This window comes from Caenorhabditis remanei, chromosome V (genome assembly GCF_010183535.1).
Source record: "Caenorhabditis remanei strain PX506 chromosome V, whole genome shotgun sequence".
Lineage (NCBI taxonomy): Eukaryota > Metazoa > Nematoda > Chromadorea > Rhabditida > Rhabditidae > Caenorhabditis > Caenorhabditis remanei.
The window spans coordinates 14,537,266-14,563,293 of NC_071332.1; the positions used below are offsets into that span (position 1 = coordinate 14,537,266).

General features: G+C 38.2%; 11 protein-coding genes across 11 annotated transcripts; 5 read left to right on the forward strand and 6 right to left on the reverse strand.

The window, feature by feature from the left end:
• Nucleotides 1–781: 781 nt before the first annotated feature.
• Nucleotides 782–1,977, reverse strand: GCK72_020051 (uncharacterized protein; the record flags this gene model as incomplete). The annotated part of the gene is made up of 2 exons (XM_053733354.1): nucleotides 782–1,467; nucleotides 1,902–1,977. 2 exons carry the CDS (start codon nucleotides 1,975–1,977, stop codon nucleotides 782–784), a joined length of 762 nt encoding a protein of 253 aa, XP_053582267.1.
• Nucleotides 869–3,913, forward strand: GCK72_020052 (uncharacterized protein; the record flags this gene model as incomplete). Its single annotated transcript, XM_003115936.2, has 5 exons — nucleotides 869–1,495; nucleotides 1,849–2,070; nucleotides 2,124–2,680; nucleotides 2,730–3,687; nucleotides 3,737–3,913. 5 exons carry the CDS (start codon nucleotides 869–871, stop codon nucleotides 3,911–3,913), a joined length of 2,541 nt encoding a protein of 846 aa, XP_003115984.2.
• A 572-nt stretch (nucleotides 3,914–4,485) lies between these two features.
• On the reverse strand, nucleotides 4,486–5,168 carry GCK72_020053 (uncharacterized protein; the record flags this gene model as incomplete). The annotated part of the gene is made up of 3 exons (XM_003116269.2): nucleotides 4,486–4,725; nucleotides 4,773–4,988; nucleotides 5,034–5,168. 3 exons carry the CDS (start codon nucleotides 5,166–5,168, stop codon nucleotides 4,486–4,488), a joined length of 591 nt encoding a protein of 196 aa, XP_003116317.1.
• A 536-nt stretch (nucleotides 5,169–5,704) lies between these two features.
• Nucleotides 5,705–7,666, forward strand: GCK72_020054 (uncharacterized protein; the record flags this gene model as incomplete). The annotated part of the gene is made up of 7 exons (XM_053733355.1): nucleotides 5,705–5,855; nucleotides 5,905–6,014; nucleotides 6,066–6,189; nucleotides 6,238–6,640; nucleotides 6,694–6,823; nucleotides 6,875–7,039; nucleotides 7,562–7,666. 7 exons carry the CDS (start codon nucleotides 5,705–5,707, stop codon nucleotides 7,664–7,666), a joined length of 1,188 nt encoding a protein of 395 aa, XP_053582268.1.
• Nucleotides 7,667–8,075: 409 nt separating this feature from the next.
• GCK72_020055 (uncharacterized protein) lies at nucleotides 8,076–9,157 on the reverse strand (the record flags this gene model as incomplete). The annotated part of the gene is made up of 2 exons (XM_003116597.2): nucleotides 8,076–8,743; nucleotides 8,812–9,157. 2 exons carry the CDS (start codon nucleotides 9,155–9,157, stop codon nucleotides 8,076–8,078), a joined length of 1,014 nt encoding a protein of 337 aa, XP_003116645.2.
• Nucleotides 9,158–9,855: 698 nt separating this feature from the next.
• Nucleotides 9,856–10,835, reverse strand: GCK72_020056 (uncharacterized protein; the record flags this gene model as incomplete). Its single annotated transcript, XM_053733356.1, has 3 exons — nucleotides 9,856–10,106; nucleotides 10,164–10,276; nucleotides 10,390–10,835. 3 exons carry the CDS (start codon nucleotides 10,833–10,835, stop codon nucleotides 9,856–9,858), a joined length of 810 nt encoding a protein of 269 aa, XP_053582269.1.
• Nucleotides 10,836–12,105: 1,270 nt separating this feature from the next.
• Nucleotides 12,106–12,848, forward strand: GCK72_020057 (uncharacterized protein; the record flags this gene model as incomplete). The annotated part of the gene is made up of 3 exons (XM_053733357.1): nucleotides 12,106–12,238; nucleotides 12,462–12,561; nucleotides 12,611–12,848. 3 exons carry the CDS (start codon nucleotides 12,106–12,108, stop codon nucleotides 12,846–12,848), a joined length of 471 nt encoding a protein of 156 aa, XP_053582270.1.
• Nucleotides 12,849–14,618: 1,770 nt separating this feature from the next.
• GCK72_020058 (uncharacterized protein) lies at nucleotides 14,619–15,189 on the reverse strand (the record flags this gene model as incomplete). The annotated part of the gene is made up of 2 exons (XM_003115857.1): nucleotides 14,619–14,897; nucleotides 14,947–15,189. 2 exons carry the CDS (start codon nucleotides 15,187–15,189, stop codon nucleotides 14,619–14,621), a joined length of 522 nt encoding a protein of 173 aa, XP_003115905.1.
• A 296-nt stretch (nucleotides 15,190–15,485) lies between these two features.
• GCK72_020059 (uncharacterized protein) lies at nucleotides 15,486–15,978 on the reverse strand (the record flags this gene model as incomplete). The annotated part of the gene is made up of 2 exons (XM_003116202.1): nucleotides 15,486–15,827; nucleotides 15,877–15,978. The coding sequence occupies 2 exons, from the start codon at nucleotides 15,976–15,978 to the stop codon at nucleotides 15,486–15,488; spliced, it is 444 nt and encodes a 147-aa protein (XP_003116250.1).
• Nucleotides 15,979–16,441: 463 nt separating this feature from the next.
• On the forward strand, nucleotides 16,442–17,712 carry GCK72_020060 (uncharacterized protein; the record flags this gene model as incomplete). The annotated part of the gene is made up of 3 exons (XM_053733358.1): nucleotides 16,442–16,751; nucleotides 16,802–17,108; nucleotides 17,175–17,712. 3 exons carry the CDS (start codon nucleotides 16,442–16,444, stop codon nucleotides 17,710–17,712), a joined length of 1,155 nt encoding a protein of 384 aa, XP_053582271.1.
• A 6,287-nt stretch (nucleotides 17,713–23,999) lies between these two features.
• On the forward strand, nucleotides 24,000–24,200 carry GCK72_020061 (uncharacterized protein; the record flags this gene model as incomplete). The annotated part of the gene is made up of 1 exon (XM_053733359.1): nucleotides 24,000–24,200. One exon carries the CDS (start codon nucleotides 24,000–24,002, stop codon nucleotides 24,198–24,200), a length of 201 nt encoding a protein of 66 aa, XP_053582272.1.
• Between the last annotated feature and the right edge of the window lie 1,828 nt (nucleotides 24,201–26,028).

A 26,028-nucleotide genomic window follows, 5' to 3' on the forward strand; every position in this document is an offset into this window, starting at 1 on the left:
CAAAAGAGAGATGTTTTGAAACTGCGAAAAGAAGACTGCGATAGAAACGAAACACCGAAAATAAAAAGAGAAAATAGGAAATCCCTCCGAAATCACTCCACTCATTTCATTTTCTCGTCAGATTTTGTGGCTGTTTGTGTGTAGTTTTTATCACTCATTCGGGTTATCGGTAGTTTTTGTCTCTCTCTATTTTCTCCTGCATGTTGATCGTCAATCCAGCGGTCAACATTGATAAAACTCGAAAATTTTGTATGGTGACCGTTTCAAAGCGATGATTTCTGGCATTTGAGCAGTTTGCTTTTCGCCACAGGTTTTCCACGGTTTGCCCACGGGATGATCTCGTGAACAATGATTTTATCGAAATCCAAGCAACATTTATTGCGAATTGTCTCATAAACAAATTACTTTCGTTTGATATTCAAACTTCAATGATTGCTGAAATCTCAAAGTTTTGCTCACAGTCAGAGAGCCAAAACTGTGTTCTATTCCTTTTTTCTCCAATCTCTCAATAGCTGTGAGCTTTGAAATCTCAACATTCCCACTTGAATTCCTGTTAATCAGTCTCACCATCATTCCACGTGTCATCACCCTCTTATCGTTTCATCTCGGGTGACCTCCCTCCTTTCCACGAAGCCGCTCATTTATTGATCGCTCACCATTGGTCACTGAACACTTTTTCTTATCCTGTTGACTTTGTACTGCTGATGATGCTGCCTCCTCATTATTGTTTTCCTACTCCGCGCCGTTCAAAAATTGTCATTCTTATCAATACTATTCTCATTTACCAAATAATTTTCCTGTTTATTTTCAGCAGCCCTTCAGCGGCGACTCCACTTCTTCCACACCGAAAACACCAAAAACGTTCAGCATGATCACCAACGATCACGACCGTCGTAAGCAGATTTCCGTTCGCGGTATCGCTCAAGTGGAGAATGTGACGAACATCAAGAAGGCGTTCAACCGACATCTTCACTTCTCGATCATCAAGGATCGTAACGTCGCCACCGATCGTGACTACTACTTTGCTCTTGCCAACACTGTTCGTGATCACTTGGTATCCCGTTGGATTCGTACCCAACAGCACTATTATGACAAGGATCCAAAGAGAGTTTACTACCTCTCGTTGGAGTTCTACATGGGACGTACCCTCTCCAACACTATGATGAACCTCGGTATCCAGGCTACTGTCGATGAGGCTCTCTACCAACTCGGACTCGATATCGAGGAGCTTCAGGAGATCGAAGAGGACGCTGGACTCGGAAACGGAGGACTCGGACGTCTTGCCGCTTGTTTCCTCGACTCGATGGCCACTCTTGGTATTCCAGCTTACGGATACGGACTCCGTTACGAATACGGAATCTTCAAGCAGCTCATTCGTGACGGATGGCAAATTGAGGAGCCAGATGACTGGCTTCGTTTCGGAAATCCATGGGAGAAGGCTCGTCCAGAGTACATGCTTCCAGTCAACTTCTACGGAAAAGTTGTAAAGGAGGAGGTGAGTAATTAAAAACAAAACGAATGGGCCGAACCGGGGATTGAACCCGGGACCTCTCGCACCCGGGTGCGAGAATCATACCACTAGACCATTCGGCCACATTTCAAACATGTTTTGGATTCACGTGAAATAAAACGAAGGAGAAAGAAGGATAGATTTGGATATGTGATAAGATCCGTTATCCTCTCTTTTTCTCTTCTCCTGTCACCTTGCGTGAATCCAAATCATGTTTTAAATGTGGCCGAATGGTCTAGTGGTATGATTCTCGCTTTGGGTGCGAGAGGTCCCGGGTTCAATCCCCGGTTCGGCCCATTCCCTTTTGCATTTTTGTGAACAAAATTTCATATTTTTAGGGAAAATCCAAATGGATCGACACTCAAGTTGTTTTCGCCATGCCATACGACACCCCAGTCCCAGGATACAAGAACAATATCGTGAACACCCTCCGTCTCTGGTCTGCCAAGGCTGAGAATCACTTCCATCTCAAGTTCTTCAACGACGGAGACTACGTTCAAGCCGTCATGGATCGTAACTTGTCGGAGAACATCACTCGTGTCTTGTATCCGAATGATAACGTAAGTTTGCTTCCTTCTAGAATATACTCGATTTCTCATTTTGAATTTTCCAGATGTTCCTCGGAAAGGAGCTCCGTTTGAAGCAGCAATACTTCTTGGTCGCCGCCACTCTTCAGGATATCATCCGTCGTTTCAAGTCTTCCATCTACGGAAACCGCGAGGCCGTTCGTGTCAACTTCGACACCTTCCCAGACAAGGTCGCCATTCAACTCAACGACACTCATCCATCCATCGGAATTCCTGAATTGATCCGTCTCTTCGTTGATGTCGAGGGACTCACCTGGGATCAAGCCTGGGATATCTGCATCAAGACCTACGCCTACACCAACCATACACTCCTTCCAGAGGCTCTCGAGCGTTGGCCAGTCTCGTTGATGCAAAACTTGTTGCCACGTCATCTTGAGATCATTTATGAGATCAATCAGAAGTTCATGAATACTATCTCTGATAGATTCCCAGGAGACTTCGAGCGTATGCGTCGTATGTCGATTGTTGAGGAGGCTGATCAATTCGGAGAGAAGAGAATCAACATGGCTCATTTGTGCATTGTCGCCTCTCATGCCATCAATGGAGTCGCCGCTCTTCACTCTGATCTTCTCAAGAGCTCTACGTAAGTTTCTAGATCATAAGATTCTCATAGAAATATTTACTTTCTACAGATTCCGTGACTTCTACGAGTTCTACCCAGACCGTTTCCAAAACAAGACCAACGGAATCACCCCAAGACGTTGGCTTCTTCTCTCCAACCCATCTCTCGCCGACCTTATCGTCGAGAAGATCGGAGAGTCATGGATCACCAACCTTGATGAGCTCCAGAAGCTCAAGGAGTACGCCAACGACGCTGGATTCCTCGATTCCATTCGTCGTGTGAAGCTTGAGAACAAGCAACAAGTCGCTCAATACTTGAGTGACGAGTACAATGTCCAAATCAACGCCGCCTCGTTGTTCGATGTTCATGTCAAGAGAATCCACGAGTACAAGAGACAACTTCTCAACATTCTCCACGTCATTGCTCTCTACAACCGTATCAAGGAGAATCCGAATATCGATATGGTCAAGAGAACTGTGTTGTACGGAGGAAAGGCTGCTCCAGGGTACCATATGGCTAAGCAAATCATTCGTTTGATTACTGCCGTCGCTGAGCAAGTCAACAACGACTCCATTGTCGGAGATCGTTTGAAGATCATCTTCCTCGAGAATTACCGTGTTTCGATGGCCGAGAAAATCATTCCAGCCGCCGATCTCTCCGAACAGATCTCTACCGCCGGAACTGAGGCTTCTGGTACTGGAAACATGAAGTTCATGTTGAACGGAGCACTTACTATCGGAACTCTTGATGGAGCCAATGTTGAGATGGCTGAGGAAATGGGAGATGACAATATCTTCATCTTCGGAATGAACGTTGATGAGGTTGAAGCTCTCCAGAAGAGAGGATACTCTTCTCAGGAATTCATCAACAAGAGTCCAATGTTGAAGCAGATTGTCGATCAAATTGAGAATGGAATGTTCACTCCAGAGGATCCAACTCAACTCCGTGATCTCTCCAACATGCTCCGTCATCATGATCGCTTCATGGTGTGCGCCGACTTTGAAGCATTCATTGAATCTCAAGATAAAGTAAGCATAGTTTGTATCAAAGCCATATTTTGATATCCTTCGTTTCCAGGTTGCCGATACATTCCGTGATCAAGAGAAATGGTCTCGCATGGCTCTCTACAACATCGCCTCCACTGGAAAGTTCTCAACAGATCGTACGATTACCGAGTACGCCCGTGAAATCTGGGGAATCGATCAGTTCGAGAGCTCGCTTCCAGCTCCATATGAGAATGAGAAGACCGAATAACTCATTTTCTACTCACTCACTTTTGTAATTATTCCCTTTTTCACCCTGCCCTCGTACTAGTCTTTAGTATTTCCCTATTTAGATGCATTCTTGTGAATTTTATTTTATTCGGAATCTAAATTCTCCCCGTCCTATTTACTCGTATTTTCCCAAAAAGTTGCCATACTTTGAGATTTTCTTATTGCATGCCTGTTTAGCATATTTATGATAAACTGATTGAAAATTACCGTTTTATGATTTCATTGAACACGAGCTGGACATTTTGAAGAGCGTTGGCATCGAGATGAATTCAAGCATATAGTAAGTGATCCACGAAATTCAGGGAAAGTACACCGGTATTCACATGTACTTTGAGTAGTTTGCAAACTACTCAAAGTACATTTTCACCTATTGGTCTGAGGAAGATCTCTGCGTTTTAGAGGTAGTAAAATACAAATGACATTTGTCTGTGCGATGTCCAGGATGAATAATCCTTCACTAAAACTTTTTAAAAGAATTTCTTCAAAAAAAAAGAAAGAAAGCAACAGTAAGAAGATTTTAATAACAACAGTTTATTCAGAAAATAGAAAAACTTAACGACGACGGTACATGTTCTTCTTGGCCTTTGGTTTAGGTGGGAGGATGATTCCATCATATTTCTGTTGGAACCACTTGATGGTCTCCTCCTTATCGACACGGTGGGATGGTCCGATGCGTCCTGGAGCACGTCTGCGCTTGGAAACTCTTACTCCATTGCGGTTGAGAACAACGTAGAAGTCCATTCCGTAGATTCCGATTCCTGGATCGTACTTGATTCCGAGATCGATGTGCTCCTGAAGAACAAATTAAGGGTTTATGAAAACATTTATGTTGATCTTACTTGCACTCCGAATCCGAAGTTTCCGGTGTCGGAGAAGTTCTCCTTGTACAACTCGTATTCCTTGACTTTGAGTCCCTTCTCGAGGATCTCCTCAGCCTTTGGTCCACGAACTGTGCAGTGAACAGCGATCTTTTCGTTTCTACGGATTCCGAAAGTTCTGACGGTGTATCGGGCCTTGGAGAAAACTGGGGTTTGTCCAGTGAGCTGCTCGAGCACCTGAAGAATAAAAATCAAAACTAGAAGAATGGGAGCAACACAAACCTTAGCGGCACGAGTGAGACGATCTCCAGACTCTCCGACGCAGATGTTCAGGCAGAGCTTTTGGATTTTGAGCTCGCGCATCACGTTGCGTCCCTTCTTCTCTCGGATCTCGGTCTGCTTTTCGACGTCCGTCATGATTACCTGAAAAAATAAAGTTGAGAAAATGTAGGACAAAGAGAGATCATAAATATTTTAGGAACGACGGACACATTTCATTCAAAAACGCACAATTATGATAATCATATCCCTAGAACTTCAAATTTTGGGCCTGGACCGGCGAAAAGGGGAGGAGCGACCTATGCGCGCGCGTTGCTGAAGAGACTGCAGAGAAAAAAAGGGAGATGCGGAACAGCATAGACGAGTGGCCTAGACGGCGAAAAACGACAAAACCACTCAATTTTGCGAGAAAAACTCGAAAAAAACCCGAAAAAAGGCGAATTAAAATGATATTCCGTTTTTAGGATTTGAGCTTACGGTTTTGAAATCGGTACGAGATATCGTGGTCCGATAAATCCATGCGCCTTTAAATTCAAATTTTAATCAAATTATCCCGTTCGAATTTTATTGATTTCCTCCGTTTCTACCTGTCTTTTCACTTGTTTTTTGTGTTTTTCTTGGGAGAAATTATTGTCTTTCTTTCATTTCTATTGATTTTTCATATAATTTGCAGAATGACGGTGAATAACGAGGGATGGAGTTCGTTCAAAACGAATAAATGGCTGTTCACCACTCCCTCGTCGTCATACGGCCGGCCGCGAACGCCCGTCTCAAATTCAAGGGTTTCTGAAAGCGGAGAAAATGGAACGGCTCCTGAATCTCCGAGTAAGTCATGTTTTTTCCTCTAATCACCTGATTTATTGATTTTTTCCAGCTAAACGCGCAAATCGTCCGCGAACACTATCAGACCGAGGAAATGAAATACTGGACAACCATGAAGCAGTCAGCAATCTTTACGCATGGAACTGGTCAGAAGTTAGAGAAGTTTGTAGCTAAATTTATAGTTATCCAATACAAATTTCTTGTTTTTTTCAGATTTATCCAGAAAAAGGCATTATAAACCCTTCTATTTACTGCTACGCGATTTCCTGCGTACAATTGTTGTCCCATGTTCCAGCGATTGTACGGATACTTCAAGATCATCGATGCCAAGATCCAAGTGAGTGGTTTATTAGGTTGAGATGTCTTTTAAACATACAAATTTCAGTCTGTCTTTGTTGCAACTGGAAAAGATTCTTCCTCCAATATCAAGGTCACGCCGGTACTATTAACTGGTTTCGTGATGCATTCAGAAAAGACAAGAAATTCAACCAAGGTCGCCAAGAAGATGCTCATGATGCTCTTCTTGCAATTTTGGGGAAATTGGACAAAATCGCTGTTCAAAGTCCACGTCTGAAAGATCGGAAAGTGGCAGACGATTTGTTCGGCTATTCGATCAGAAATGAAGTTCAATGCAGAGTTTGCAAGCATAAGCACGTCTATTACGAGAATAACACGGTGATGACTGTCCGAATGCTCAGAAAAGATCCATCGGGTAGAAGTCACTCGATTAAGGAGCTCATGCAACATTTATTCACAGCGTCAACGATTTATGGTTATAATTGTTCAAAGTGAGTATAAAATAGCCCATCAGTCAGGAATCAAAACAATCATTATTTTTCAGATGCAAGAAGAAGTCGGACGCTCCGGTGAAGCCAACACTGTTGCGAGCGCCACAAATTCTGCTTCTCCATGTTTCTCGCTTCTCATTCGATGGTTATGGAAAGAAAATTTCAAGGCCTGTTGCTGTGAATGTACGTTGTTACCTTATTTATCTTTTCTTTAAAAATAAAATTATTTTTTAGGAAACCCTTGACGTGGCGAGCATGGCAACTGCCGGGCAATCGACAGTTTACAAGTTCTGTGGAGCTGTGATTCATTATGGATCTGGTCTTGACTTTGGTCACTATTTCTGCCTAGCACGCTCGCGGAAGAGGGAACAACAATTCGTCAATTTGAATGATTCGAATGTAAGAAGGCGTTGATTCGTCACCACTCAATCGCAATGTGGCCTTCTAGTGTTTCACAGTTTGTGAAAAAGAGAGATAAAGAAAGAAAAAGATCATTGATTCGACAATGCGATTATGTAAAAATGATAGTGTACTTCGGCTGACCTAAAACCAACAAAAAAATGGGCCGAACCGGGGATTGAACCCGGGACCTCTCGCACCCAAAGCGAGAATCATACCACTAGACCATTCGGCCATGATTAAGCAAGCTTTATTTGTAATTGAAAGAAGAGAGAAAAGAGATGAGGTGATAGATTTGTACAGGTGATAAGATATCATCTTTTCCTTTGATTGGGCGTCGTTTCTCATAATCATTTATCCTTTTTACGTATTTCTTTTCGTTTCACGACAATCCTATTAAGAATGTCTCGTGGCCGAATGGTCTAGTGGTATGATTCTCGCTTTGGGTGCGAGAGGTCCCGGGTTCAATCCCCGGTTCGGCCCATTCCTTTTTTCTCAGTTTTCAACCTATTGTTTTTTCAGGTCACTCTGAACGCCAACTTCCGAATCGCTGACCAATCATACCTTGTTCTCTACCGACGCGCTGAGCATTTAACTAATATCGGCGGCGATAAATCAATGATTTGATTCAAATTGATTCAAAATTACAGTCTCCGTTTAGTATTTTCCTAGCCTTCTTGCTCCCTCTCTCCGTCAAAATACATTTTTGATAGTTTTTCTGTTGATTGTTTTGATTGATTGAATACCGTTTTGATACTTAAAAACCGAGTAGTTTGTTCCATGTTGCCGTCGTTTCTCGTTTTTTCTCCAGCAGTTTCGTGATGATTTGTTTCTTTTTTCCCATCCAGCCCGTTCAATTCTTTTCATGTTTAGTGCTATAGCAGTATTTTGTTAATTTCGCCCCAGTTTTCTTCAATTTTTTCCTACTCTCGAACTTTTTTATCAGTTTTTCTCCTTCTTTAGTGTACCCTCTACTAATTTTTAGTAAGTGATAGACTAAACATCGAATAAGATTGAAGTTTTATTGTTAAATCATTCATGTTATTATGTTACTCCTGAATGGTCCCACTGAGGAGTGCTCATTTCGAACCCGTACCATAACAGTGAACAGCAAAAGTGTGAATTCTCGATATGGTGCATGGATACAAATCATGACGATTGTGGAGAAGAAACCGTGAGAAGAAACGATGATGACTGTGATATTGTTCAATGCCTGGTTATGATAGAAGACGAAACAAGAGATTCCAACGTAAATTATAGGTAAGATGATAATAAGGATAGGTATAATCAGCTGGATTATGAACGCTTTCTGAAAATTCCGGTGCAACTGAACAGTCCTTAAAGACATTGTTCCATTGATTTGTTTGCTCAACTTCCGATCAGTTATATATGCCAATGACCAAATCTCCAGAAATCCTCCGAATATCAATACTCCAGCAGCTCTCAATAGAAAACGAGTTTCGATGACTGCAACGAATACAAGATCGGCATTCACATATAATGGAATACATGGAGCAATTCGACGGAAAAGAGCTTTCGCATATTCTTGGTCAGGAATCATCAAATAGTTTGGGAAAAAGAAGAATGTGGCAACCAAGAAGTGAAGGATATACCACGGAATGCGAAATATACGCCAGAATTTGTTGGAGCCGATTAGAATGAGCAGACGGTTTTCGAAAACGATAAGGATGGCGATGAGCATATCTGGAATAGGAAAATTTTTTAAAGATTTTCAACAAATATTTTAGTTTCTTTTAAAGAAAAAAGCTTACACGCGCCTGACGTAATCATAAGGTACAACTGATGCTCATTCTTCACTCCGAAATCTTTCAAAACTCCAAGTGGATATCCAGCCAACGCCGGGAAAAATATAAAAGGAGTCGTCAAAAAACTCAGTCCCAAATCCCAAAAGCAACTGAGAACGTGCAAATTGAAAAGACTCCATTTGACAGATCTCATCGACGGGGGAGTTTGAAATATTATGCAATATCCACCGTACAGATGAACTGGAATAGCAATGAAACCGAAAAAATGAAGGAATAGACGCTGGAAATCAGCGGTATAGAGGAAGAATGAACTGGTACAGAAATCATAAGTTCGGTTTTCGAAATAATACATTTCGAAAACGCCTAGGGCACAATTTTGAATGAATAATTTGAAAATTTGCTACTTTTTCAGCAAACGTTCCATTAACTTTCATTCAAGAATCACCTGTCGAATTTCAATTGAAAAAAAAATCTTATATAAGTCACGACACATATCAGAATTTTGATCGAATTTTTGCAAAATTGAATAAAAAATGGGCATGTTTTTCTTTTTTACTTTTATATTAATTGGATTGAATGAGAGGTATTTGATTTATGACTAGATTTATGACTGCATGATTCGTGGAGAACAAAATGTTCTGGAACTTATGAGATCAGAATTTCAAAGAAATCTTGAATACCAAGATTTATATTAGGCCGCCCCTGTCGAGTCCAATCAACCAAATTTTCAGATTTCAGAGATCAAACTTTCAGAAAGCTTGCGTTTCAGGTATCATTCACCTGCCATTTTTGACTTTCCTGAAACCTCTCATAGACTCCTTTTGGGTACATTGGAGTATTTGAAGTCTGAAAAGTGCTCGATAAACTTTCTTATTAGATTCATTATGTCGGTTTGAGCAATGAAATTAGGGGACTCGTCAGTAATTGAGAGAACAGAACAAAAGTTTATTTAAAACATATTTATTAAACAAAAAAGAAAAGAGAATAAAAAAACCGAGAAATAGATATCACATTAACAAATGACAGATTATTACAACCAAAACCTCATCTTCATGCTTTCCTGTTGTACTTGAACACCACATACTCCTCATGAATCGACAACGTCTTCATCTGAATCCTATCGTCAAGCAAATCGAAAAGTGCCGAGCACAAAGCATCCAATTCCTTGTTATGATTTCCTTTCATACACATCTTGTAGATCTTCTTCATGCAGATAACATTCTCGTCTTGTTCGTCGATTGGGATTCTGGAGAGAACGTCGAGACGAAGCTCCGAGACGTGGATGGCAATGGTACGGAGAACTGGAAAATGGAAGAGTTAGGGGTTTCATGTGTAGGATTAATAGTAAAACAACTCACTCTCATTGCTCCATTTGAAGTATTTCAAGAACTTCTCGTGGACTTCATCTCTGATCTCCTTAGCGAACTGGTGGCTGACTGTTGTGGTACTTCTCACATTGGTTACTCCAATTCTGAAATTGAACTTGAATTGATTATTTTGACTAAAATTTACCTTGTGGAAGAAACAGAGGAAGCTGAAGAAGCCGAGGAGGCAGTGGATGAGCAAGTGGATCCAACGGAGGACGTCTTCTGTCTAGTGACTTCTGGAGTACGATATTCTAGATCCATCCGATCGAACTTTGTGCGGAGATCGGTGTATCCATCACAAAATGTTTGACGACCATTTCGACCGAGAATCGGTGTCTCCGGAAGAGGTGTCTCCTTTTTCTTTGGTGTGGAGGTGAGGAAAGTGGTTCTTGGTTTGGGGACTGGTGGCACGTCTTCACAAGCCTCATCCTCATCAAAAATTGTGTCATCCAGATCCCACTCCTCTTCGGAATTCTCCGATTCTCCATGAATCTCAGACACCTCCTCCACCGTGATATCCAGATGTCCCGTCTCAAACTTATTCAACAGTTTGGAGACTTTTCTGGATCCAGTGAGAACCTCGTCCTCAAAACTCTTCTTTTTCGGAGCGGTGACAGGAGTGTAGAGCATCGCTTCGATGGTGTTGCGGTAGAGTCCAGCCATGTTTTGATTTCTGTAATTTTTGAGGAATTGATGGATGACGAAAGGATGTTTGAAACAAGAAAAACGGGGAGAAAGAGAAAAGTGAGGGATGGGAAAACAGGAGACACTACTGGCGGGATACCATTATGACGTATCGAAACGCAGTCTTACTGTCTTCACGGGACGGACGCGGAGACAGAGCATCTTCACATTTTATTGATTCGAATCCTATGAGAAAGAGGTTGAAAAAACCTAATGGGAGAATATTTTGAAGAGAGAAATAGAACCTAGTGGTGGAGAGGAAAGAGAGCACTTGGGTACAGTATATTACATGTATACAGTATATGAATCCTAAAGTTCAAGTTTTATAAGTTGAGATAATACGAGTATACTGATAGTTATGGAGAATATATGTAACTGGCTAGAATAAAAGTGACGGAGTGGGAAATTCTAATACAAAGTTGTCAGTCAAAAAAAGGGCGAAAGATCTTCAATTTTCAGTTTCACAAAAGAGCTGACACTTCTGAATCATTCAACTAGAAGATAACTTCCGAATTCAGATTTCAGAGGATACTGCATCTAAAACTCAGTTTTGAAGTTACTAGGATTTAATTTCTCTTTTAATTTTGAGTATATGAACAGAAAAGTTCATTCATACAATTCTATTATTCAACTCAAAACCAGTATTGGAGAGTGAAATGTGCAGATGTGAAAGGATGATTGAGAGAAGAGGGTGAACAGATAATGGGAGAATGATGCTATTAGGACAGTTCGTAAAACGCGTTTACGTAGTGCGAGCACTTCTCAAATGGTGCGCGCTCTTTCTTGGTACAACAGGGATTAGGAAATGAGAAGATGCATGTCACATTGCCAAGTCATTATTGAGATTAATTGGGAAAGTTGGAACGTAAAGAAATTTAGAAAGATGAGGGTTAGATACATGAAACAAGGATTGATGTGAGCAATTGAAAACATCTAGAAAGTCAGTGAAAGATCGGTCTTTACAGGCCAGCATTCCCTTTTCCAGATATTCCGAGTTGTTGTCAGCGTCCAGAGTGTATCACAGATGATCAATGTCCTTCTGAAAAGTCCGATCTAAAAACTTATCCGAAGCAGGGACCTAACTTTTGCGCTTTGAGTGCCTCCAAATTTCTTGGTGTGATCAGAAGACAGTCACATACTCCATTTGTAAACTGAATGCAGTCAATTATCTATATTGTTTACGTTCTGAACCATCTCCCATTATTGACTCTCCATTACTATAACCATTCTAAAATAAGACCTAATTAAAATGCTCCTCCTACCCTATTCGCTCCGCATGCCATTTCAATCATTCTGCCCCCATTCTCCTCGCTTAAATGCCTACAAGAGTGTTCATGGATATCACTGCCGATGGGGCTCCACTCGGGAAACTAGTCTTCCAGGTACGTCATTTCTTGTCATTGGTCCACCGAATTTCTTTCAGCTAAACACGGAGAAGTGTCCTAAAACATGCGAGAACTTTGTTAAGCTTTGCACCGGAGAGTGCGGATTCGGCTACAAGAATTGTGTTTTCTTTAGGGTTGTTCCCACTTTTTGTGCTTGTGTGAGTGTTTATTTTTTGTTAAAAACGCTCAAAAATTGAATTTGATTCTTATAATTAGTCAGGAGATTTCGAAACTCAAAATGCTCGACGAGATGGTGGGAAATCGACGTTTGAAACCAAGTACTTTGAAGATGAGAATTTCGAAATCCTTCATGATAAGAAGTAAGTTGACATGGCCATTCAAAAACATCATACTTTCTTCCCATTCCAGAGGAATTCTGGGAATGGACAATTATGGGTGGGAGAACACGAACTCCTCTCGATTCTATGTCACTTTCCGAGAGACTCCATGGATGAACAACTTCCACGTGGCATTTGGAGAGTTGGTTGAAGGGTTCGATGTGTTGGATTCAATTGAGAAATTGGGAATTCTCGAGGGAAATGGACCACAACAAGGAAGGACTAAAGAGAAGATTGTGATTTCGGATTGTGGTCTTTATGAGAAATAAATTTTGGTATTTTGTTTCCGTTTGCCTTATTTCAACATAAAAAGTTATCTGAATAAAAAAAATGCAAATGTATGTCGACTTGTTCTCATCATTAAATTACTCGAATCACATTTTTACTCTCTTCGGTTTTTCGATCGAGAGCAAATTTATTGTTATAATTGGATCCATTTCAAAGAAAACGGATAAAAATTACAGTTTCCGAGTTCTTACGGGCTTTCCTCACTTTCATTATTGCTTTTCATACAGTTCACATTTTTCTGGGAGCTTCAGAGAATATGCATTTTATAGTTTATTGGGATTCAAGAAAAGAAAAGAAATTAATGAAATGTGTGTGATCAGTAGTAGGTGGGGATAATTTCACCCTCTCCCCCCTAGGCCTGGAGGGGAGGGAGAGGGTGAAAATTTGGCGTCAGGTGTTGCGCGGAGGGTGGAAGGAGGGTGAGGGTGGAAGGAGGATGGAAGGATGGATGGGGGTTCGGATGAAATTTAAAAAAAAAAAATTCAAAATTTTTCAAAGATTCAAATTTTTACAAATTTCAAAAATTTTTCAAAGATTCAAAATTTTTCAAATTTCAAAATTATTCAAATTTCAAAATTTTTCAAAGATTCAAAATTTTTCCAATTTCAAAATGTTTTCAAAGATTCAAAAATTTTCAAAGATTCAAAATTTTTCAAAAATTCAAAATTTTTTAAAGATTCAAAATTTTTCAAATTACAAAAAATGTTCAAATTTCTTCGCGCTTATTTTTTCCCACTTTTCCTATTTTTGCAAATTCTTTTCAAATTTTTTCAAACTTTCCCTGCCAATTTTTTCGAATGTTTGTCAATGTGCTTTTTTGGCTTATCTGTTCCTTGATTGTGATATTTTTTCAATTGTCATCTGTTTTTTTTTTCAGATAGTATTCCATCATTATGTGTTTATTCTTTTTGAATTTTCCCACACAATGCTTAATTTTTAAATTTTCCCAGCACAATTCTTACTCAACACCCAGAATTACCGCAAAATCTAATACACACAGAGTGACCCTTCTGGTGCTATTTACCTCATGTCGGCTCTTTTTCTTGGACATCTTACTACCACACAGCTGATTTATCCAATTGTCATAAACGACAGTTGGTATTTGCAATCCAAGATTTGCACAAAGACTATGAGAAAGTTGCTTCAAAAAAATATTCTCAGAATTATTTTTCCCTGAAAAAATTTCTTTGACTAAGAACTCGATTGTGCAAAATTCATAATTTAGAGTGAAAACGTATGTTTTTTTCTAGTTCGAGTCTGTTTTTTAGAGGAACCACATTTTTAGAGTGCATTAGTATTCTAATAGGGATGTCATTTATTCATTTTAGAGATGTACATGTTCTGGGTTTCCTATTTTCTAGATTGATCTTGGTGTTTCATAGCCTTGATTATACTAGTGCGGGAGTCACCACTGGTGAACTCACGAAAAAAAAAGAGTGTCTGTTGCTCGCTCATAAAAATCTTAGTGTATGTTACATAACCATGATGAACCTAGTGCCACAGCCACACTGTATTACTCCAGAAGTAATAAACTGATGAAAAGAGAGTGTCTGTTGTTCATAAAAAAAACCTTGGTGTATGTTACATAACCATGATTAGACTTGAACATATGCTGTATTGGAGCAATTTATTTTTTGGATAATTCGCAAGAAAAAAGTATCGTCGGAGAAAGAAAACAATTGGATATTTGGTGGGGAAACATAGATAATTGGGTTGGGTACGAATATGTAGAGCATAACATTGGAAGAAAATTATTGGATTTGACGACGTTTGATGCAGGCGAGTTCGTGTTGGAAAAATTTGATACGGCGTTGAGTGTTGAACAAGGCGCGACAAATTGTGCAGAGATTGATGACCAGACCTTTGTCTCCATTTCCCATATCAATGCAATCCAAAATACGACTTGTAGTGCGACATTTGGTACACATGTGAATGATAAGTGTAGATTCTCCAAATGCAAACTTCGGATCCAATTTGGCAGACTCTTCCGATGGCAGCTCTACTCCCGAAGCTTTGCTTTCAAGATAATCCTGAAAATTAAGAAAAATTAGTATATGGTATGAGGAATGTATGACTTACTTTACGAGCCTGAGCAGGGTCATGCAATGTTCCACTCGTCGCATTGTCTCCAGATGACTGTCCCTCGACTTCTCCAGAATTTTGTGTTGAAGCTCGCTTAATTGGATTAGCTCCAGGATGTGACTCTTCAATTGAACGTTTCCATTTACCAGTGGTTCGTTGTTGGAATTTGTTGGGGTTTTTGAGTGCGGTTTTCGGCACATAGCTAGAGTTAGGAAGAGCTCCAGAAAAATCGGCTGACATCTACGTCAACAAAATGAAAGAATGAGGTCAAGAAGAATCCGATGCTTCACTAAGGATTTACAAAAGGGGCGGAGCCTAAATAAAAAAAGGCTCTAAAAACTATTCTGCAAAAAAAGTATTGGAAAAAATCGAAGAAAGTATAATGGGATGAAACAACCCAAAGAGTAAGACAATATAAACTTGGAGTAATAACAATTTACTGGCGAGTCAAACAATAATACAGACGATACATGTGATGTTTCCATCAGATTTTCATCAAAACCAATGAGAGGCAACGTACTCAAAGAACCTTGTACTTAGCAGATTTTCAGTCTGAGAACCCCATCATTGTGCTTTTCTGGCTCAACTGAACATCTTGAGCGCTTGTTGAGCATTTCCATAAGATGAGGTTTGATTTTAGGTCGATTATCCCAGGAGTGGCGGCCTCGTCCAGTTTCGATTCTTGCTTCAGTGATATTGTTCTTCTTCATCATGTCCAAAACATCGAGAATATACCATTCTGCACTTTTTCTTGTCAACCCATGGAAATCAAAATGAAATGGATGCTTTTGATGCTTTTGGTTCCATTTTGCCACAGTTCTATAGATCTCCTCATCAAGAAACTGTCTGAATTTGCTTGTCGCATCGATCTTCATCGTCTGAAAAAACATATGAAATGTAAATTACTCGAAATATAAAACAACTTACATGAAGAGCTTTGAGTTCTCTTAGATGAATATTCTTATGAGAATAATAAGTTTTCGGTTTGTTTTCGATATCTGCGGAAAACTCACACTTCCTAGTGGTCATAATTTTGAAAAATAGGTATCTGTACTATCCATTAACTGGGTTGAATGCACCAAATGAAATTTCATTGCTTATTGCCCAGTGGGCGGAGCTAAACATGCTAATTGGTTCTGACCCTGAAACTACAAAAATGCAGAAACTTCTATTACCGAACACTAGGAAAAAAATATTTTCTACACCTCTCAAGGTTTAAAGTACTCTCCCAAATTTTTGTATTGGAAGTCTGATTTTTTCATACTTTCTCAGATTCATTGTTAAAATTTCGCAATACCATATACCAAATGAACAACTGTTCACAATATTGACCAAGTTTCAATACTCGACAACTGTCACTATTACGTAACAAGTGATGCTCTCTGATATGATGTGCAAAAAAAGGGGGCGTGGTTAGCGGGATACGATACCTGGATAGAGAAAACTTCATTTCAACATCTTTCAAAGCTTCTGACCAGTCGTATCTTGGAAAATGTCTGATTCTTTTGATGAATTTCCCCTTGGTGCTACAAACTGTACTCATGCTGAGGCTATGGCTCTTTGCCACAACCCTGCTGATTGTTCCTTTGATGACTTTCCTCAAAATGCTACAAAACTTTCTCGTGTTGATGCCCTTGCTTTGTGTACCCCTCAAAACGCTTCAACTCCTCTCCCTATTGATGATTTTGGCCCTCCTTCTAAACGGATGAAGATGACTAGACCCTCTGATATTGGAACCCCGCTCATGACTAGTACTCCCATCAAAAACTCTGAATCAACTCTTCGAAAATTACCAAATCAATGTAAGTTGTTCTTTTAAATGAAACCCAATACTAAGTTATAATTTTTACAGATGGTGCCGGTCGTCCCTGGAAAGAATCCGATAATCCTTTCACCTACATCAGTCCAAATCACTTTCCCACCCCCAAGGAACTACGTTTTTTCACCAAAAGTGTCAGGATGTCGAAGGAAAATAAACTCACGAGGAAGAATGCGGCCTTTTATGCTCTGGATACTATTCGGATCAAATTCAATGCCTTGGACGACATCAAAAATCCTGCTCTTCTGCACAAACACGTGGCCAAATGCGTTGATATCTTCATCAGAAAGCAGATTCAGGCGGCCGGAGGAGACCTTGAAACCACCCCATATTGGCTTCAGTAAGTTACTTTTTCTGTTTTGATTACTAATTTTTATACCCTATACTAATTTTCACATTTTTTCAGGATGCAGCATGAGGGTTTCCGCGAAGAGGCTGGTTTTTTCATTTCACACAAGACCCATTCTGCTGTAGGTGGCGGAGAAATCATCAACACACTAGCCCGCCAAATGCAGAGCAACAAAAATCTTGGACTCGATGGATCGTTCAGTGTGGCCATGAATGTGTTCAAGGATGGAGCCCGAAGAAAGCTAGTGGGTAGAGGTGTTGAGAAGAAGAAGAAAGGAACCCGATCTGCGGAGAAAATGAGGGAAACGATCCTACTACACCATTTTGGAGAGAAACGTAAACGAGTATTAGGTAACAGTCATTGCATGGTGAAAGCTCTATGTCTTGGAAAACTCGTCTCCGATTCATCAAATCCTAGAGCCCGTGAAGTTGAGAGAAAAAAGTTCAAAAAGACTCTATACTCTCATCCCGGTCTTCCTTTTATACAGTCTGATACATTACTTCCGAGGTCATCTCGCGGAGATTCTCGTTACCTTCCTTATAATTTAGCTCCTCCTAACGAAATAGAAAGAGAATACCTAGAAATGAATAACTGAAAACTAGGACTGGAGAAGACAGAAAAGTAGTAAAGTTTACGTTTTTCCTAAACCCAATTAGTTCAGATGAACAGTTTTTCAAATTAGATTTCTCTGTTCCTCTTCATTATCTCTATTCACACCATTACTGTCACTGTGGTTTTCCAACAAGGAAGAGGAAGAAAACGAAAAACACAGGCGAACAAGCGGCCTTGGAGGTGGTATTTTGTGTTTCGACTCAACGATCATTCAATAAGGATAAATTTGAATGTCGAGAAAACAGTAACATGATAAGAATTCAGAAAACTACGATGAAATTGTTTTGTGATTTTGTTTTTTCAAGGTTTTTTTTCAGTTACACCTTCTTTCAAACTTTTCATCCATGAGCATATTTCTCTCAGAGAATTTTCGATCAGATTAGAGGCGTTGGCTGCATTTTTCTTATCTTTGGGCAACGTTTTTGATCTAATGGCAAGCACGTGTGTACTCAAATTTTGTGGAGTTATGACAATATTCACCAAAGATTGGTAGTATGAGAGTGATTCAGAGAGTTCCGTTCAGGTATCATCTTCTTCGTGTACTATCGTAACGTTTACTATGTGTTAAGTGTTGAGCAAGGCGAAAAAATAACTTTGAAAATTAGCTGAGATGGTTGTTTTCAGTGGCAAATGCACTGGTCGGAACACAGCAAGAGCTTGTGATGTTCCTTTCTTTCCAATCTAAAATAACAGGTTAATCTTTTTTTCCTGTTTTTGTCAATTGAAAAAATTATCCTTTTTACCCACTGTCATGCGACAACAGCTGAATTTGTGTCTGAATCTGAACATATATATTTTGTTCTCTTTGAACACTTTAATTCCGTGTCCTACTCAATTCAGGAAACGTTACCATTTTAATCAAAATAAGACAATTGTTTCCGATATAAATAGGCTATTTTTACAATTAAGCTTGAATCTCGTAACTGAGGATATGTTGGAAGAGCCAACTATTTTGGATTGCCAAGACGATCTTCTTTTCAAAGAATACTATGCTGGTGATATTGACCCTGGAAACACCTTATGGATCATTTTTGAGTTTCTCAACACATTCTAGAACATAATTTTTTCAAAAATTTCTTACAGATTTTATTCCAATATTCATGTCTATATTCTTGGATTTTTCACTTTTCTCGATTTCTTTTCCAACTCATTTTTCATCATAGTTCTATTGCAAAAAGAACTACGAAATTCTGGGTTCAATTTGACAATGATGATGATTGCCTTTTGTAACTCTTTGAGTGTCAAACTAATTGAAGAAGTTTTTGATGAAACTAACAGCTTCAAGCAATCTTACATTCTAGTGATTTTTTTGAGAGTTCAATCCTATCTAGAGTTGTATTTGACAGCGATGGCTGATTTTCTTGTTGTTGAAGTGGCATTCTGTCGAGTTATGGCATTCTAAACCACAAATAGGTAACTGAAAAACACTTCCGAAAAAATTGATTTGAAAAATCTAATGATGATGTAGATAAATAATCTACAAGCCGAGTTTGGTTATATTCTTAGATGTTTTTCCAGTGATAAATGGATCGGGCGCAAATGTTCTCTCGTCATTGCAGCAATTCTTTGGATCAGTGTAGGAATTATCAGTGGTGCAGTTATTCCGATGATGACTATTGAAAAGCAATTTATGTTCAAATGAATAATTTCTTCGCCTAATATTCCAGAAATTCTCAGAAATACTCAGAACTGTATGATCTGAAAATATCGACTGGTTATTTTCGATGGGTTCTTCTTTATTAGAACATAGAACAATTACATCTATAACCAAGCCTCAGTGGCTTTTATACATAGAAAAGGGGGGAGGAGTTTTAATATATGAAAACAATAAGTGATGCGGGGGAAGGAATGTCGGGGGATAAGAATGTGAGGATGAGGAAACAATATCAATCAGGAAGCAAAGGGGAAAGTGCAAAAGAGTTCAAAAGATTATGATTCATCATCAAAAAGGCACCCGGAATCGGGTTGACTGGTTATCTTGAAAACAAGTGTGTAATCCTTCGATATACACTTTTTTTCTACGGTATTGTATTTGGGGTTCGGATTGCAATAAAATAGATTACCTAAGACTATACAGTTTTCAGTTCGTTCCATGTACTCTCAACTTTGTATTCTTCTTCATGATTTTATGGAAGCTTGAAGAATTCAAAGCTCGTCGGAGGAGGATAATGAGTTTGATGAAAACATGAGTTGGAGAAAAACACATTAAAATATATTATGAGACTTTTTAAATTTAACTTTTGACTTTTCAAATAGTGAGTAACATCGCTTATATTTCAAATGTTTCAGATCTAACACCGATAATTCTTCCCGAATGTTGAAAGTTGCTCTGATCGAGTTTTTACTTGTGAAGACTCCACAAGCTATGCTTGTTATTTTCAATTCATTGTTCCTATTGGACTACTATCTGTAATTTTCACAAATCGACAAATCAGATAATTGTGAATTGATTTAGGTTAATCGCTCCATTATCAACCGAGTTTTTGAAAGCACTCGATTCTGCAAATGCCTCAGCATCATTCATTATTTACTGTGTTATTTCATCTTAATTTCGAAATGTTTTTGTCAGAATTTTTGTACCTGGAGGTATTCAACGTAGAATTCATTCGGTAACTGACAGCTTAACTTGACAAAGGAATAAATAATTAGTTTCAGGCCCGGACAATCCAAGTTACAGCAGTGAAATCTACAGGAAAAGCTGCATGGTCATAATTTCTTAACATTTGTTTTCCTTTTAACTTGAAAAAGGTGTAAACAAATATGTATAATTTGTACAACAAAATGGAACTAGAGTTGCCACTTTGGCTTTTCATCCGCCCGCTTTCTCCTGGTTGCTATAAAAAAATATCAAATAAATCAACTCGACCCTCCGGTTCTGTTATTTTCTTTACCAGAGGCGTTCCAGATCGAATGATATCGGAGGTTATAATCGAAGTTATTTGACAACTATATTTCTTTCGTCTCTCAACTTATTATCTGCTTTGAAAGTGTATAGATCATTCAACTCGTAATGAGGAAAAAATTTCCAAAAGTGATCTTAGAAATATCAGAAACGAATCATTCTTATGACGTATTGGTCCAGAAACTAACACACCTTTCACAGTTGTTTTCTACGGTACGAACACTTATTATTTTCCACAAACATGTTTTTCATTTCTGCCTATTATATGGAACGACCTTTTCAAATAATAAGCTGACTTTCTTATTGTGGATAAAAACTTAAATTTACACAAAAAACAACCAATTCGAGTTGTTGAATCGAATAGGATCATATGTCAGATAAACCAAGTATTTATGATTGTCAAGGAGACAGTTTGTTCACTGGCAACCCTCTTAGCACTTTCCCATTGAACATCGTATTTCATATTTTCAAGTGAATACCATTGGTTTTTTTATAATAATAAAGAGTTATTTTACAGATTCTACTCGGGTTTCCATATATATTTCCTCGTGTTTTTCACTTTTTTTGACTTGTTGTCTAACATTCTGTTCTTTATTGTTTTATCACAAAAAGAGCTTCGTAATTCTGGGTTCAATCTGACAATGATGATGATTGCGTTTTGTAATTTTAATAACGTCGTCATGAAATTAATCGAAGAAATGTTTGATCGGATTACTGGTTCTGAAAAGCCATATTTCAAAGCGTTCTACAAAAGAATTTACGCTTATTTAAAACTGTATTTGTCATCGATGGCTAATTGCCTAGTCGTAGAAATAGCATTTTGCCGAGTCATGGCTCTCTACACTACGAACAGGTAATAGTAGCTTTTGAACTTATTTTAGAAAAAAAACAGCAATCGTTAAATTATTCCAGTGTTAAGTGGAACGGCCGAAAGTATTCTCTTGTTATTTCTTCAGTACTTTGGATTACTGTAGGACTTCTATGTAGTGCAATCATTCCAATGTATTCCGTTACAAAGTAATTTCATTTGACCGATTTTCTGAAGCAACTAAAGTTTCAGATACAACCCAGAAGAATACTCTTTCACGATATCTAATAGTTACCTTGAGGATGAATGTATCACTTTTCGATCTACCTTACTGTTTTTTGGCATTATATCTGTGGTTTGATTTGTGATGCATTTTCTATTTGTAAACAATCTTTTTCAGTTTGTTCCATGCATTCTTAACTTTATATTTTTTCTGATGATTATATACAAACTAAAATCTTTGGAAGAATCTCGAAGGAAAACGATGCGTTCAACAAAATCGTGAGTACAGGTTACTCAGGGGATAGAAAGTGAATTCAATTACTGATAGTTGTTGAACGGATTTGACTGTTGAAACAATAAAACACCAGATTCAGGTCAAACATTGATAATTCTTCACGAATGTTGAAGGCTATTCTGATCATGTTTCTCATAGTTAATATGCCTCAAGTTATGATATTGGTTTTCCATTCAATTTACATGTTGGACTATTATTTGTAAGATTTAAAAAAGTTTTCTGAAAACTCCATTTTTCAATTCAGAATTATTGCTCCAATTATATCAGAACTAATACAGGCTGCGGATGTTGCATATGCATCAACATCATTTATAATTTACTGTGCTATTTCATCTCAATTCAGGACAGTTTTTGTAAGGCTATTCGTCCCAGAAGTACTACCACGTCGATTTAATTTTTCCAAAGTAAGAAGATAATTCTGCAAGTTCAACGCATTGTTTTCAGAAGGGCGTTATCCGGATTTCTGCAATTTCAGCTAATAAGAGAGTTGCAAAGAAGTAATTTTTCATTCAATTTTGTATCTTCCTTTTCAATAAAAATTACCATATTATTATGGCATCACAAAAACTGATCATATTTCAATTCAAACAACAGAATTTTTGAAAGCGCGTCCAACTGCTCTATTAAATTTGTAGGGTCTTGGAAACAAGGTATGTGATCTGAATACATTTTTATCAGGATTACACAAATTTGCTGATTCACTCACAAAGAATATTGCAGTTTCTGCAGTCTGTTCTTCTTTCGTTAAATGAACTGTATTCAGTTGTTCCCAGGGGACAGTTTGTATGTTTTCATATCATTAATTTGTCCATATTTACTGATTGAGAGATATATTTAGCATAATAACAGCTGATTTTCCTCGGAAGGAACACTACTTGTTCATCTAGAACACTGTCCTAGAAAACAGAAAGTAGGTACTTTGAATCAAAACAAGATTGTTCGCGACAAGTTGTTTTTGAATAATGGGGATAAGAAGTCAAGCCCTTGACTTCTATACATTCGTAACTGGAATATGTCTAATGAATCAACTGGACCGGATATTTGGGAATGCCAAGAAAACTTGCTATTCTATGATTACTACTTCCGAAATATTTTTCCTGTGACTATTTTTTATGCGATTTCTGAGTTTTGCCATTAATTAAAAACCAATTCTGAATCTTATCTCTTACAGCTTCTACTCGGGTTTTCATGTATACTTCCTCATATTTTTCACAGTTTTGGATTTTTTCACAAATACGTTTTTTATTATTGTTTTATCGCAAAAAGAGCTTCGCAACTCTGGGATCAACTTGGCTATGATTATGATTGCATTTTGTAATTCTAGTAATGTCATTGTCAAATTAATCAATGCAATATTCGAACGAGTCGATGGTTATGAGAAAACTTATGTCGAAGCGGTCTACAATAGAATCGAAAACTATGTAGAGGTGTATTTAACGGCTATAAGTGATTTTCTGGTGGTCGAAATGGCTTTTTGTCGAGTGATGGCTTTGTACACTAGAGATTGGTTAGTTTCCATCTGTTTGTCATAAAATAAAGGTATCCAGAACTCTTTACTTTTCATTAAATATTTTCGTTTTATGAAAGTATTACCAAATTTTTCAGTGATAAGTGGCGTGGCCGGAAGTATACTCTCGTCATCTCTACTGTTCTTTGGATTTTCGTTGGAATAACTAGTGGTCTGATTATACCAATGACAGTTGTAAAAAAGTATACGAAATTCTTCATAACAACTTCTAACTTTCTTTTTCAGAAGTGAATACTCTGAAAGGTACTTAATGACAATATCGGACAGTTACATTGAGAACAAATGCATCATTTTTCGATCGACCGTTTTGTTTTTCGGTGTCGGATTTGGGGTTTCTGGTGGTACTTTATGAGATTTTGCTAAAAATTACTTTCAGTTTATTCCATGTTGTTTGAATCTCATATTCTTCCTTATGATCTTGTGGCAATTGAAGAAATTTGAAGCTCATCGCAGGAAAACAATAAAGTTTTCATTCGAATCCTATTATCCAAGGGTGTACTCTCGCCTCCTATGTTATGTTCGTGCTCAAACACGAATACATTAAACAGGGAGAGGTAGGGTATGTTCCTGAGGAGGGATATGGCGGTGGCAACAACTCGGTCCTTGCTTTGAAGTACATCCAGTGGCTTGAGAAGAAGAATCCTGGTCTAAAGTTAAAGTACAAACTTCGTGGAGGTGAACACTGCATCGATGCGAATGGACGTAAATACTATTAGGTTGGTGCATAATTTTCTTTCTTTTTTGAAGGTGTGACTTTGGTTCTCGATCTCTAAGCGGTGATATTGTTTTTCATCCCAAACTTTTTTGCATTTTTATGACCACTTTAGTGGCTATCACGTAACTTTTCAAGTTGGTGCAAAGACAGTCCGCTCGTGAAATCGATGGCTTTTTCGGTCGCCGACCAAATGCCTATTTTGGAAAGTTTTTTGATTCTAGTCGCATTAATGTCAAAATGCTAAAATGTTTACGAGAAATTAAATGCAATTTATAGAACAAGACTTTATCTTGTTATCACATTTTAGTTTTTAGTCGGAATGTTAAAAACAAAAAAGTTACGATCACACGATTGAGACTAACGAGAAATCAGGGTCCAGCTGGGTTCAATCAGATTACATAAATATTTGAAAGAACATTTTTACAAAACTATTTGTATATGTTAGAGGGTAACATGAGTAACTTATGCCATATAAAATTTATGAAAAAGCCATTCAATTAAGTGATGAAACTTGGGTGATGTATTTGCTATGATATTTGCGATTTTGAGTAATTTTGAGCAGTAGACCTGGGTGGAGTCTAGGTCTCTTCTCAACGATCCCAAACAAGTCTGAATTATTTTGTTACAAATAATCAACAGTAGATACATTGTTCTCAAATTGTGCAAAAGATCTAGTGGATTGACTTAGAAACAGGAGCTGTAGGCTTCATCAAACTTAAAAATCACGTGATTGTGATGGTGTTAACTTCGCGCTTCCAGAGAAATGAGGGAAAGTGCTCAAACATTCCAAACAAAGTAGATTCAGATACATCAATGTCTATTCTACTCCATACTAAACATTTTCACCAATTTCCTTAGCTAGCGTTAAAGAAAAATTGAAAATACTCGCACATCCCTAAATTGCTGATCCTCACTTTTCTTCCGGGGCTGGCACTAAACTATCGTTGCTCAATTCAAATGTCTTCATTATTTTTTCAAACATAACGTTCCTTGCATGTTTCAAATTTGAATAAATCACCCTTTCTCATCAACATTTTCTAAGAAAAAAACTGAGACGAATAATGATACTGAAAAAGGGTTCCTTATGTGTTTTGATGTGTCTGCGGCTGAGATTAGACAGATGACGGACGTCAAGTCACAGGTAAAATTACAATGACTTATAGGTACTAATCAACTATATTTCTTTTCATGTGGGGTATTAGCCTTCAAGAAATTTCATGACAAAAATTGTCCAAAAAAAGAAAGAAATTTATGCACCAACCTAATAGGAAAGGTTTTTGGGGGCTGAGTTGGGTTGAATTTCTCAGATGAAGAATGGGTCTGGAGTTATTTTTATTAAATTTATCTTATAACCTGGTACCTTTCACCTGAAAAGTTATGTGCAAGAGCAGGAAACTTTTTTTTGTTCGTCTCCTAACAGCTTTTCCAAAGCTTTTGCAAACTCTTCTCTAAATTCCAGCACCTTTGGTTTCTTTGTATCATCACAACTATTACAACAATATTTTCTCTCTATTTCCCATTCCCGTTCATGATTTTTAGCAAAAAACCCATTCTTTACACCGTCAGAAGAAGAGGCGTACACGATTACGGTAGCTATGCGTCTCACGGGATTGGTTAGGTTATTTTTTTCGGCGAAATGGGTAAATGAAACAACGAACTGCGTAAAAAGATTGAAAAGATTGCATTCTGCATATAGATACATACTTTCACTGGGATTTTTACAAACTGGAAGGTTTGTGTGGAGATTGATAGGGGGATAAAGAGAGAGAGAGAGAGGAGAGGGTTTGATTGACAGAAAATATGTAGCTTCATCGTAATAATTGATTGAT